Below are 13,998 nucleotides of genomic sequence, written 5' to 3'. Positions count from 1 at the left end.
TCTGACATGAGACAGAGTGGCAAAGGATTGTTTCTGAAGGGTCCTTGTATGATCCAGCATGAGGGCAATGGGATTTGCAGGCAGGCTGTGCTCCAAGGTTAGGCAACCAACAGGAATAATAAAGATGCAGAGTGCATCAGGCTTCTCCCAGCATCAACCACACCACACACAATGCAGCTGCAAGCACAGAAGCAGGTGTCCTGGTGTAGAGGGAACAAGATGCTTATATGTTGCTCTGTAGGATATGTTGCTACTTCCCTTCCTTACACAGACACCCTGCGACTTTAACAGACTATTTCTGTTTTCTATAGGAAATGGAGGATGAGTAAGTGTGTGCACAATACAAGCAAATCTCACATCTTACCTTGCACTGCATTTGCCAGGAACGCAGACTATGTACTGCAACTCTGAAGACATCCAGCATCTGGGAAACAAGAACCTGCTTTTGAGACCTGCTCTGGGATCATCACAGCTCGTCTTACGCCAACTTCTCATAGTTGTCTCTAGGCTCTTGTGCAGAATGGATTTTCAGTAACATTCTACCTAACAAGGTCCTACATTTATTGTCTTCCCTCATGCCCACTTTACATTTAATATATGTGTTATAATGGTATGCAGTATAGCAAGAATAAGGGATTGTCTCATAGCACTCTATTTAACAAAATAGGCTACTTGATTGATCCTGGAAGCCAAGAAATATGAACCTTTCCCATTGATTGATGATTGATGATTCAGGAATATCACTCAATTCACTTTTAACATAAATTTAAGATCTCAGATTTGATAATCTGCTATCATACACATAATAAGTAGGAGTTATTAACTTAGGAAAGTTTAGGAAGGAAGCTTTAACTCTAAGCCTTGGAGTTAATTGATTTTATAAAGCTGGTATATTTAAAAATACATAAAAGTTGTATGATAGCCCAGCCTAATACACACAGAGAAATCATAGCTTTGCCCAATGTAAAATTATTTGTGTATGGTGGTTTAATTGTTTTCTTTTTTATGACTGAAAGGTTTAGTGCATGAAACCTAGTGGAACTTGCTTAATAGAGAATACTACTAAATTTACAAGAGCAAATTTGATCACTAAATGATTCTGCAAGACAAATATAGAGTATTTTTCTAAAGAAGAGTAAGGAATACTGATGCATTATAAATTAAAATTATGTAAATGTCATTCACAGATGCTTCATAGAGGGGAAATGTAAATGTTAAAGTATATCAGGTGTGCATAAGCAACAGTTTAAAGAAATACATCCAGTGGAAGAAGTTACTTCCTTTTACATCTTGCAAATTACAGGTAAATGTTACTCATAGCCCCAGCTGACAAGCATACATCCAGCCCTATTTAATTTATACTAATTAATGGTAGATAATCACTTCAACCTGCACTGTTAAGGTGAATAAGGGTTAGAAAAAAATTATAAACATGCCAATATATTTTCTATCTTCTAGGACTCAGGGTTTTTTTATAACTTTCCTAAAATATTTAAGAAAAGCAATTTAATGTTTTGAAACTCTGGTTTAAACACAGTATCCTTTTTATCTCTGCCCTCATTTTGCCTGTGAAAGCAACAGAATAAATTACAGCTCCAGTTTTCGTCTACTTTTTCATTGAGGCAAGTATAACTTTACAAAAGCTAAGGGTATTCCGAAGTTAAGGAATGCCAAAAGGAGAAACACAAGAAGATCAGAGGAAACCAGATAGCAGATTACTAATTTGATTGAATCCTGACCATCTTTTTCAGTTATGATCTCTTTTGAGTTTCTGGAAGGTACTGAACAGACACAGCTCTTACTCTCAGACCATTTCTTCGAGGCATAAGAATTTAGGCACAGAAAAACTGGCCATATTAATCTTTGGATTATGCCTACAAACAGTTGAAAAGCACAATCTGCTGCAGCAGGGACCATGTCAGAGCTGTACCAATAACTGTACAGGACAGATGACTGAACTGCATGGCAGTGTACATTTTCTTGCCCTTTTTAATGCAGTCTTATAAGCCATGCAAGACAGACTGTCTGTGACTGCCTGCTCCCAGTGACATGTGATCCTGTCTGTGGGGTGGTTGAGGGCACAGAGCTTTTTCATGTTGGGCTGTGGAGTTGTCCAAACTCCCTGCTGACTCTGTGGGGTTTCCTGCAGAAGAATATGAGGTAAGCTTGGACTTCAGTGCTGGTTTATGCCACATGCTCAGTACAAACAGTGCAAAGTGATAGATCACTCTGTATGTGGAGAGTTGGTGGCTCAGCCAAGATTGTGTCTTGTTCTTGTCTGTATGCCTTGGCCAACACCTCCTGAGCCCTGGACTAATTTCTTACTTCTGGACCATTTTTCTGATTTTGGTGGTTCATAAAAACACCAAAACTCAAGATAAACTTAATGTATTCTTAAGTAGTGTGAAATTAATTTACTGGTATGATAATTAGAGCACACTGCAGCCAGGGGACTACTAACAACCCATGGAATCATAGCCATTGTAAGAAGTCATGTTCTCCACTGCTTTGCTGCTTTAAACAAGGTCCTGATGGGACCTTGCAGGACACTGAATCCAGGCACTGCTCTCATTGTCAAGGAGACTTCATAATCCTTTTTAGAAACTTTCTGAACTCTAAGACTGCTCCCACAGCACATTTTCCAGGGTGTTATGCAGCTGTGCATCAAATTTGCTATTCAGGGGGATTTCCATTATTGCTCTGCCATAAAGCTGACCTCAGAAGAGTCAGTGACACACATGGACCTGCTGTGTGATTGTTCAATGTGTTGATCTCAAAAGACTTGCCAAATATTGAATGTGACCTGGCCAGGTCACGTTCAGGTCGTTGTAACTGTGTCTAACCTGCCTGAATGGGTTTTCCTATATGAGTGTCATGCTGTAATTCAATGTGCAACTTAGAAGAGCAAGGCTGGGAAGTTGAAAAAGTCTTCCATGAACTGCTTCTTATCTTATGCTTGCACTTAAAAGACTATGGCTGTTTTATTGCCAGTGAAGATGCTACTTCCAGGCTGCAGGCCAAATAGCTACTTAGGCCAAGCTGAAAGTCTAAGGATTAAAGCACGCTAGGGACCCACCTTCAAAGGGTGAAGAGAGAAGGGGACAGCTGACAGTGGTTTGATTTGTGGGCAGAGGGATCCATGCCCCAGATTGTGAACTGAAGCCTGTGCAGAGCTTGCTGTGTAAAAGCTGGGAATTAACAGCAGTTCTTAGAGAAAGAACAGGAGCCCATGCTGTGCCTGCTCCCACAGCAGAAGAAGGGAAGATCCTTTAGCTGAAAAAAGCACCAAAACTGGAAATGTCAACATTTGAAGCAAAGACTGCAAAAAGGAGTAAGAACTAAGTAAGATTGACAAGATAAGAGACAGTGCTGTAACACTACCTTTTCCAGACTCACAGAGGAAGGAAGCATCCTCGCCAAGTCAGGAATTGCTCTGACTTCTCTGTCTTCCTAGAAATCATCAGTAAGACAGTGATTGCTGCAAGAAGCCCTTAGAGTCCACGCAGGAAGGCTTCAGCTTCCTCTCAAGCACACAGGGAAGCTCAGAAGTAAATGATTAATGGCCCAAAGCTTTATTTGATCTGCTGTTACATTTAAGTAGTGGCTGGCAAAGCTCACTGGCCTCCCTCAGGTACTAATCCATACTGGGCTGTTTCAAAGAGTTCCTGAGAAACTGGAGCTTAGATAACCTCATTAAATGCTATTTGAGATGCATTTCAGTTACATTAATGTACTATATGACCACTGAGGATAGCCATATGCTGCTCATATATAAAAATATGAATAAGTCATCTTTTGGGTAGCTGAGGTTCTTAAGTTATGTCTAAATGGAATACAGATATGATGAGCTCTTGGATATAAAGGATGTTCACTGAGTGAAGATGAATTTAGTAATCCCATCTAAACAATGGGATATAGAGAGTTTAAAGTTCCACTTAGGCTAATATTTAATTTCAAAGGCTGGCAACTAGAATAGTTTTTTCCAGAAATTAAAACTTGGCATGAAAGTGTTTAAGTAACTGTCCCCAAATGAAATGTTCCTTGTGCAACCCTGGGGTTTAGAAATTAAAGAAAGAGATGAAGGTGGATGTACAGCATAATCTTCTGTTCCCCTAACCCGCCTCTGTAGCTGTGACAGATCCACTGTAGTAACCACCTGCTTACCACCCTGTTGCTGCAAGGACATGGAGTTCCTCCCATTCAAAAGGAAAAACAGTGTTATCATAACCAATGGATCAAGCACAGGTAGCATTTTTCAGCTTCAGATATACCATTTACCTCCTGTAGTAAATTCCTTTTGGAAGTTCAGAGAGAGTCAGTTAAAAAATAAATGTAAGAAAAGTGTGAAGAAAACATACAGCCCTTTAATGCAGACTGGATTACAAGAACTGCAAAAACCAATTCTGGCATAAGACCTTGCTTGATATATCCAAATTTTGGATCATAGCTTCTACATTTCAATCACTGGAGAGCATCTCAAGAAGTATAATCACTGCCAAGGCACAGACAGTTTTGACAGAATTCTCTTTAATTAGCTCTTATAAATCTGCAACAAGGGAATTCACAGATTTCCTGTGCCATCTCTTCTGGAGCATCACAGTTCTGATATCTAACCTAAATCTCATGCTGAGGTTTTGGCTGCTGTAGTATTTGCACTTTTGTCTTCACTATGGACTTTCAGAGGGCTCATATCCACACAGGCTCTATTCCTGTTTGCTCATGCTCGGACAGCGCTGACCCTGGTGCATCGTGCTCAGACTGAGGTTCACTGTAACCTCCTGATTCCTCTCCATGGAGCTGCTACCTACCTGCCTGTTTCCCACCCGCATTTCCGCAGCCTCTGGCTCTGACCCTGCACTTGTGCTTCAGGAGCATCCTGATTTTCCAAAACACTTTTCCAGTTTGCCAAGGCAATTTCTGAAATCTAATCTCGTTCCCCAGCATAGCCACAGTTTTCCCACAAACAGAGCACGCGGGCTGCCTGTATCACTATGCACATCTCTGGTGACAAACTTTGATGGTTTGACTGCATGAACCGCTGCATTTCCCCTGTTGGCAGCCGAGAAGTGCTCAGCCACAGAACCGCACAGCCAGGTGGGCACCTAGCTGTCCTTTGGCTTGCACTCATCACGGCAGTCAAACCCACCCTTAAACGAACTAAAAGCTCCTTTATCAAGGAGAGACGTCCGAGCTCAGCTGCTCCCAGAAAGCCGCTGCTGCGGCTCGCACATCCTTTCCTTGCGCTCCGCGCGTTCGGAGCGCAGCCCGTGCGCGGCCGCAGCGGCTGCCGGGCCGGCCGGCCCTCGTCCCCCAGGCACCCCTCGGCCCCGGGCTCCGCGGGCGCTGCGCGGGGCGGGCCGTGGCTGCGCGGGGCCGGGCGGCGCGGCCGGGCCCCGCCGGGTCACCATGGCGACCCACGGCCGGCGGGGCCGGCGGGGCGGCGCGCCGGGGGTTGAGCCGCTGGGCTCCCAACCGGCCGCGGCCAACAGCCGCCGCCTCCTGCAGCCGCGCCTACATAGGGGCGGCGGGCGGCCTCGGTGCTGCTGGGCGGCGGAACCCTCGGTGGGCTGGTGGCGAGCGGAGCCAGGCAGCGCGGTGGGCCACCCGTCTTCTTGCGGGGCGGGCGGGAGGAAGGGGTTGCCCGAGGCGTGTTTGAGGTCGTTCGAAAATTTTTTTCTTTTTTTTTTCTTTTTATCTTTTTTTTTTTTTCTTCCCCCACCCCTTCCCCCGACTTCATTTTATTTCTGCGGGTTTTTTCTCTCTCCTCCGAAAGGTACCGACGTCGGGGCGATGCGTCGCACCGGAGAGAAGAGCCGTGCGGGGCGGCGGGAGTCGTGTCCCGCTGCCCTCCGCAGCAGCGGCGGCCGCACCGTGCTGGGGGTGCTGACGGAGAACGGGCAGCAGCAGCGGCCCGGCGGCCAGGTGAGCCCCGCCGCCGGCGGCACAGCCCCCTGCTGCCCGCAGAGCCCGGGCTAAGCTCCCCGGGCCGGGCTGGCCCTGGGCTGGCAGCCGCCGGCATGAGCGGTTCGCACAGCTGCTCTCGAGGCTGCCGGCAAAGGCCTGCGGTTGGCGGGGTGAGCAGGTGAAAGGGCTGCACTACATAAGCGGGAGTTCCCCGAGAAACAGTTAATGCAGACCTAACCTGCAGGTGCTTCCCCGTGGAAACACTCCTCGTAAGTAATTCATCCTGGAAGGATGGCAGACTCGAGCACTTACTCGCTATGTTGTAGGGTGGTGTAAGGAAGAGCTGTTCACTGACACAAAAGTCTCATTGCTGTGTGGCTGGCCATGCTCAATTCTGGGTGCCAAAGCCTTCAAAAAGCTCAAGTTAATGACACGTTGTCTTTCTGTCCCTTGGCCCCTCCTGCAGTCTGCTGGTGGGGCAGAGAATGTTACTGTGCTGATCTAAAATAGCAGCTGGGATGTGTATACAAACTCTTCTTGGTGGCTGTGTAAAGCCTCTATCTCAGTTTATGGCTTACTGGCAGTAAATGGTGTGAAGGATTGTAGCTTGGTCACACGCAAAATCCTAGGGGATGCTTAAGCTTAAAACTTCAAACTTCAGTTTTTAACTGCTTGAAGTGCCTTCCTGCTGGTGAAGTCCTTCATAAATCTGGGCAGTGCTTGAGCACTTTTGTTAACTTGCTACACTTGCAACTGCTCCTTGCCAGAACTGAATGTGGAGCAGATTGCTCTTCCCAGCCCCGTTACAATTGAGCAGCACCCTCATTCTCCGTGGTGGGAGGCATTGAATATGATGCTGCTCCCCTGGCTCCTGACTTTCACTACATTCTTTCTGTGAGAAGTCTGTCACAGCAAGACTGCAACAAGTGGTCCTTCAGAAGCACCAAATGTAGTCGATGGCCTTTCCCACAAGCTTTTGTTATTGGTGTCTGTTAATGCAACGAAAGTGATTTTCTTTCTGAAAACAAGCGGTACTTTCTGTTTTCCTTCTGAGTTGACCTCCCACAGCATTACTGTGCTCTGCTTCAGGGTGCTGCTGTTATCAAGCGCTTCTCTGGCTCTGAAAACACCATCCCTTCATCTAGAAAAGATGAAGTGTCCAACTGCATTGTCAGTGCTGCATCAAAGCAAGGCTTTGCTATCTACGTAGATGATACAGAAGATAAAGAAAACTACAGCTGCCACGTGTCTGAAGATCTGGAATTAAGCCACTGTGAACTCGATACTAGTGCAATGACATCCAGTATTCACCTACTGCTGGATCTGAGTTCAGGTAACTCCTGTTACTACTCAGATGGTATCCGTGGCACAACTGCATGTAGGGTGGTTATGAATTGTGAATTGTAAGCTAGTGAGTAGCTTATGTTACAGTAAATAACACTACAAGCTAACTTTGATGGTGTCTACATGAGGGGAACACTTCTGAGCTAAAAATAGCAAGAGAAGGCCAAGAGATTAATTATACAAATGTCTTGCTGCTTCCTACTACCTGTTAGGCTCTCCTATGGTAGTGGACACATCCTTCCAATCCCAGCCTGAGGATCACATGGAAGATGTTGTAACTCTGACTGTGGGAGAGTATGCAGAAGACATTCATCAGTACCTCCGAGAGGCTGAAGTAAGTTGCTGTAAGAAGCTTACAGGTATTTGTAGTCTCTGTGGTGGGCTGCAATATTGCAGAGATCCAAGGCTGCCACTGAACTACAAAGGAGAGAAAGCAAATAGTAAAAGTTACCTCTTAAGGCAGGATATAATCAGTGATAAGTTCTTTCAGGATTACTGCATCCTGGATATTTCCTATGATGGGAGCATCTCTTCACTATTTGGTATGAAGAATTCTTGCAAATAGGAGTAGAATGCTGAAAAAATTGCTAAAACAGTTCGATGTGATCTCACTGACAGCTCTCTGGCTATAGGAGTAGTTTTTTGCACCTTGTTGTGTCAGAGCAGTGAAGTGCAGTCTCCCGATAGGAAGAAGAGGGAAAATATGATTTGTTCATTTTCAGGTCCTTCTGAATAGATCAGTTGTTTGATGGCAAAGGCTGTCCATAGTCCAGGAAGTCCTTTAATATTCTCCTGCTAACATAGTAGCTTCAGTCTGTCTCTTCAGTGTAGAAATACTACTTTCTAGAGATTCCACTAGCTGGGAATAATTACCACTAGCACTATAGTTGTAGGTAGTACTTACAGTTATCAACAGTGGAACAACCCCTGTTCCTTTCGGTGTAAGTATAAAGAATGTTAATCAGTTCAGCAATCCATGGTTCTGTTCAGGGTGAGCATCCTGATTTTTCAACTCTTTCCAAACAGGTACGATTCAGACCCAAGCCCTACTACATGAAGAAGCAGCCAGATATCACAACTGGAATGCGTGCCATCCTGGTAGACTGGCTGGTGGAAGTTGGGGAAGAGTATAAACTTCGGACAGAGACTTTGTACTTGGCGGTGAACTTCCTGGACAGGTTCCTTTCCTGCATGTCTGTTCTCAGAGGGAAGTTACAGCTTGTGGGAACAGCAGCAATTCTTCTGGCTGCGTAAGTGTTTCATCTCCGGAAATCATGGTGGTCTGAAACTTATTTTTGGGCTTAGTCTTGTAGTGTAATTTGCAGGAAGGAAGGTTGCAGTAGTAGGTTGCTTTTCATGATGTCTCAAGATTAGCAACTTGGCCTATTTTGGCACTATTAAAATTAAGCATTTAATATTTGATGTGAGGAACTGTAGTGAAAAAACCTTGCAACCATAAACACCGGGGCAGAAACACTATTGTGTTAAACTGCTGTAAGGCTATAATAGACTCAATTGCAATCTAGAGTTAGCCTCTAACTGCTTTAAGTAGACAGGGTAAGCAACATAGTTTAGGAGCGCTTGTCTGGAGTGTTGTGTTACTGAGAATTTCCCACTGAAAGCTTGCTACTACTTATGAGCTAACAATGTGAGTGTGTGTCTATCTAGACTGATAACTTGGAGTTCCTCTAAGCATATTTGCCCAAATTCGAAACCAAATTGTTGGCCTGGAGGAACAAGTAAAATCAGAGCTTTACACAAGTTTTGGTAATGTCATATGCTCATCCTGATGTGGGTCCAGCACAAAGCTTTCTTTTACTATAACTTCGAAGCTGACAAATGTGGCTTCTATATCCCTTTTTCAGGAAGTATGAAGAGATCTACCCGCCAGATGTGGATGAATTTGTCTACATAACAGACGATACCTACACAAAGAAGCAGCTGCTAAGAATGGAACACTTGCTTCTCAAAGTGCTGGGTTTTGACCTAACAGCCCCAACCATCAACCAGTTCCTCCTTCAGTATATTCAGAGGCATGGAATCTGTATGAGGACAGAGAACTTTGCAAGGGTATGAACTATCTGCCTTCTGGGTCTGAGGGGGAAGAAGTGTTCCTTAAAGGAGAACTACTTGCATTTCATGAAGCTATCTCTGCAACAGGCCTAAAACTGCATGTTTCATAGTGATGGCTTCTGTGCTGAGACTTCTGATAAATGCCTCATGGAAATCCTAGGTTTGGTCTGTCTTGTCTGGTGAGGGATAATTCACTGACTAGGCAATTAGGTGGTAAAAATCTGGTGGCGTTTTCAACAGTGCCTGTGTAGCAAGTCTGTCCGGGATTTGGTGCTACTGCATATTGCTCCACAGTGACACAGACTATACCTGCATAGCTGCACAGGATTTGCCTGGAGCAGGCAACTGTTCTTAGAAATGGCAAACTTACAGTGAAATATCTGACCACCTGCTTCTCTGTGAAGGTTATAGGATTATACAATGACTCTACTCCAACAGAGCTCAAATTGTGCTTCTTAGAGGTGTCCATTTATCTCTGATCTCCAAGTGAAGTCCACCTATATAAACAAGGGCCTTAGAGGATGGGATGAGTATGTCTGTTTTTATGAAACTTGAATTTTCTAAGTCTCTGTCTGTACAATCATGACAGAACTGATGATGGGACCAGACCTTCAGATTACAGTGTAGATTGTTTAGGCTTTGGCAAAATATGGTTGTTCTGTCCCCCCGAAATGTGATAAAGGATCTTCTGTAAGGTAAACATGACTAGAAGGGTAAATCTCCTCACTAGATATGTAGTTTGTGCTTTTGTGCATGATACTGAGACCACTGCCAAACTTTAATACTTGCTGTATTGGACTGATTGTACCAGCTAGGTTCATTCTTTCTGAAAAACTTGGGTTTTCTTCTTCAGTATCTTGCAGAGCTGAGTCTCCTTCAAGCTGATCCTCTTCTGAAGTACCTTCCTTCACAAATTGCTGCAGCAGCCTACTGTTTAGCAAACTATACAGTGAACAGATCCTTCTGGGTAAGAACAACAGCTGTGTGTTAATGAATAGCTCAACCATTTTGTTATTGTTAGAACTGAGCTGAGAAGTAGGAGGAGTAGCTACCAAGTATGTTGTTCTGAAGGCTGAAATCATAGGATGAGTAGCTGTTCTGATTTAGACTACCTGATAAATGAATGTTAAGTAAACCTGAAATATTATGCCTCTTCTCTGAAGTGGGAGAGATTTCACTGTCTTGCTCACATCAAGTCTGTACCAAATGCCTTACAAATCTCCAAAACAACACCCCCAGATACAATTTCGAGTCTTTCTGGGAGAAATGAAAGAACTGAATGTGTGTACTTGAGTTATTACACTGAGTGTCTGCTTTAGCACAAACCTTGGTAGACCTTCCAGCTGTGTGTTGGAGGAACAGCTTTAGTACAGAGCAAGATCCAGAAGACACACATGCACAGATGCCACATGCATAGAGCAGAAGGAGCTTGTCAGATCCCATGGCACCAAGGAAGACCTAGGGTGAAACTGATGGCAGAATACAACTGGATCTTTTTCATGCTTAAAGAATCTAGAGTGAGCTTTGATGTGGTGAAAAGAGTTTCTGCTACCATAGGAAACCAATCTTCTAGATGACTGCTGACTACAATAGGATAACACTTTTTTTTTTTTCTCATCTGACCAGCCAGAAACACTTGCTGCATTTACTGGATATTCATTAAGTGAGATAGTGCCTTGCCTGACTGACCTGCACAAAGCATGCCTTGATGCTCCCCATTGCCAGCTGCAAGCTATTAAGCAGAAGTATAAGCACCCAAAGTAAGTAACCAGTAAGCCTGCATTCTGTAACTTGGAAGGCTGTAAGCACAGGATGACTCTGGGTTTGCAGCTTGGGCTGTGGCTACTGTAGCTCTCTCAGCTTCTGGTTCTGAGACAGAAGCCTCCATCAGCCTCTTGAGGGGAAAGCTTTTCTGACCAGAAAAGTGATTAATCCATAAGTATGCAGATGCATTGGATAAGAACTTTGCAATGTTGCATGATGATGCTTCTCTTCTCCAATGTATTGCACAATCAGATGATAGCTTAGGTGACAAATCCTAAGTTAATATCTGTAATCTTCTCATTTCTATTCCAGGTACCTGCAGGTGTCTCTTCTAGAGCTCCCAGTAGTTCTTCCTCTACACTAGAGACTGTGGATCCTGGACTCGAAGATTACTTTGTCCCAATCAACAAAGCTGGTCTGACATTTCATAGAGCACTGCAGGTCATGTGTCTGTAACCACAGTGATCAGAATGGTTTTTAAGCTAATATTTTTTAATGAGAAGCCTTTTTTAAAATAGATATTAGACTATAGCTCTTAACATAACTGACAGCACTTTTAATAAATGTCTTATTACACTCTACATCTGTGAATCTTCTGACTCCAGTTAATACCTGCAGTAACAGTGAGTGGTATGAAGTTTGGAGGTTTTTTTTGTTCGGTGGGATTTGGTGTGTTTTGTTATTTACTAAATATCTGTAAGCAGCACTTATAAACTGGCTGGAATGGATAAAGCACAGCTTGAACCACCACAGCCTATGATATCCCCATAGGCACAGATCATTTGCTCTCGTCCTATTTGTTCCTTCCTCTTCAATGAGACAACATCATGTTGCCATGAACAGAAGCTACTTTCTGCAACTTGTTTACCATATCAGACCAAGAACATCCACATGCAATTGGTCTATGAACTCTGAACATGTTTGTAGAAGATCATCAACATTGAGATAAAAGTCAGACTTCCCTTGATGGAGACAAAATAGGGGATTGCTCTGCAGGGAGTTGAAGGAAGGGGAGATTGTGGCTGGCAGAGCCATAGGAGCATTTCATACACTGGTGGACAGACTAGTAGAGAGCAATGCTAAAAGCTATGAGGTACTGGAACAGTGGAGTTGTTCTCGATGGCTCCTGAGTCATACTTGTGGTGTGGAGTGGTGTTATAGCTCTCTGAGATGAGCTCTCATGTCACTAGAGCACTGGTGAACATGAGTGAAGGGAGGGTGATGGGACAGAACTATTAGCTATTTTAACCTGAGCTGCTACATGGTCTTGTCTCACTGTCAGTTATTTGTTAGGTAGTGCTTAAAAAAAACCCCAAAACATCCAAACAGGACACCACCTTTTGTACTCTCAAACACGCCCCTGTCCAATGTAGTTTAGAAATCAGTTGGTCGTATAGAGCATGTGTAGGGAGCTATAATCCACTCATCTAAATGGCAAGGTAAGTCTGAGGTGTGCTTTTTCTGCAAGAGTTTAAAACTTCCAGGGCTTACTGCTTCCTAAGAGAGCAGTCTGTGCAGTGCATTATGTGTTTCCAAGCAAGCATAGGCTTAACACTTGACACGAGCATGCAATTCAGCAGACATATTAAGTACCAACTAACAAGTCTCTTACTCTAATTTTAAAACCTGATTATGCCAATGTGCACGTGTCATGAGGCTCTTAGCTTTGGGCATTCCCTCAATGTATGTAAGACTAGTTTCCCTTAATTCTTCCCAGTGCAGCCTGGGGGATCTTTCTAGTAATGGAAACTCTTGTATTTCTCCCAAGTGGAGGCAGTGGTCATGACTGCTTCACTTGTCTCAAAGTAAACATCCTTTAAGGGAGGGGAGAATTCCATTTCAGTCTAGCACAGTCTTGTGCTGCAGTTTCAGTCTAGTTCTTGGTCTCTTGCTCCAGACACTTTCTAATCAGTTAAGTGAATTTGTCTTGATTATTAGTGATAATGACAGAAGTGACCAGATATCCCATGCTCATGTCTGTGGTATTCACTTTTTGTGGTGGGGGCCTAGATACATGGATTTTGTTCATGCAATGAATTTCATGGCAAGTGGATGTATGTCTTAAAGGTGGGCTGTGAGTTGCACTCATGCCTGCAATCAACTTTAAAGAAAGTGTCTCAGTAAAAAACTGTGCCAGTGGTGCCTGGCTACAAGAGACACTGAATTTCTTGCTCTCATTTCACAAGGAAATGGTGAGTACACTGAGCAAGTCTTGCTAAGTCTACCCAGCTTAAGAGTACCAGCTTGCTTGTGGTGTTTCAGGCTGAACATAAGATACTCTGATACCCTATGTGAATAAGACTCTACTTGCAAAGAATAGTGCTCACTGAACTGCAGATAACTGTGGTGTTGGGTATTTTCAAAGCAGTATTGAATGTCTCAAGTGCAGGAATGTTTTCCTTGTGTTACAGCAGATTAGAGATATATGCATGCTGCAATAGTAATGGGGAAGAGGTGAGTTTTGTTCTTAGGAGTAGTCTATAACCAGAGTCATGTCTCATGTTCCACATCAACAGATTTGGTGCATCTAACAAACTAGGAGTCTGAATTTACTTAAGTGTTTTAACATCTGGAGTCTTTCTAGAAGCCACACTTTTGTTCTGTTCAACTTTCTTAAGTTTTACTTATAACTGCAAGGCAATTGCAACAGTTTCATTTCACATTCTCAGACCTTCAGTATCTTGGTATAAAAATGTAACTGGGGCTTTTTGGCCTATTTTTTAAGTTATAGTATATGAAGACTGTGTTTCATCTGCTTTCTTGTTCTGTAATTATTTTTCAACTCGCTTTTGACTTAAGTATTGTTTTAGTCCAAGGCTAAAAAGGGAAAAAAAAAGAAAAAAAAATCTAAGTAGTTAAGGCAAAGAATCACATAATGTTGCAGCGTGAGTGCTGATGAGTTTGGGCACGATG

The 13,998-nt window shown here is 43.6% G+C and overlaps 1 protein-coding gene across 2 annotated transcripts; it reads left to right on the top strand.

Moving 5' to 3' along the window:
- Positions 1 to 5,422: 5,422 nt before the first annotated feature.
- Positions 5,423 to 11,668, top strand: CCNA1 (cyclin A1). Of its 2 annotated transcripts, none has more exons than XM_085061390.1 (9): positions 5,423 to 5,657; positions 5,774 to 5,922; positions 6,994 to 7,237; positions 7,461 to 7,582; positions 8,275 to 8,498; positions 9,114 to 9,318; positions 10,175 to 10,288; positions 10,948 to 11,081; positions 11,398 to 11,668. In XM_085061390.1, exons 2-9 carry the CDS (start codon positions 5,791 to 5,793, stop codon positions 11,447 to 11,449), a joined length of 1,227 nt encoding a protein of 408 aa, XP_084917516.1. In that variant the 5' UTR covers positions 5,423 to 5,657; positions 5,774 to 5,790; the 3' UTR covers positions 11,450 to 11,668. The 2 variants fall into 2 exon arrangements, with proteins under 2 accessions (XP_084917516.1, XP_084917506.1); XM_085061380.1 differs by having other exon boundaries at positions 5,424 to 5,595.
- Positions 11,669 to 13,998: the final 2,330 nt, after the last annotated feature.

The sequence above is a fragment of the Lichenostomus cassidix genome, chromosome 1 (assembly GCF_008360975.1).
Source record: "Lichenostomus cassidix isolate B80296 chromosome 1, HeHo_3.0, whole genome shotgun sequence".
Classification (NCBI taxonomy): Eukaryota; Metazoa; Chordata; class Aves; order Passeriformes; family Meliphagidae; genus Lichenostomus; species Lichenostomus cassidix.
The sequence above is the reverse complement of the archived record's forward strand: the minus strand, read 5'-3'. Positions and strand labels throughout refer to the sequence as shown.

Coding starts and splice junctions, on each gene's coding strand:
- CCNA1 (XM_085061390.1), top strand. CDS start 5,791: ATGCGTCGCACCGGAGAGAAGAGCCGTGCGGGGCGGCGGGAGTCGTGT. Junction 5,923..6,993: donor AGCAGCGGCCCGGCGGCCAG/GTGAGCCCCGCC, acceptor GCTCTGCTTCAG/GGTGCTGCTGTTATCAAGCG. Junction 10,289..10,947: donor CAGTGAACAGATCCTTCTGG/GTAAGAACAACA, acceptor TCATCTGACCAG/CCAGAAACACTTGCTGCATT.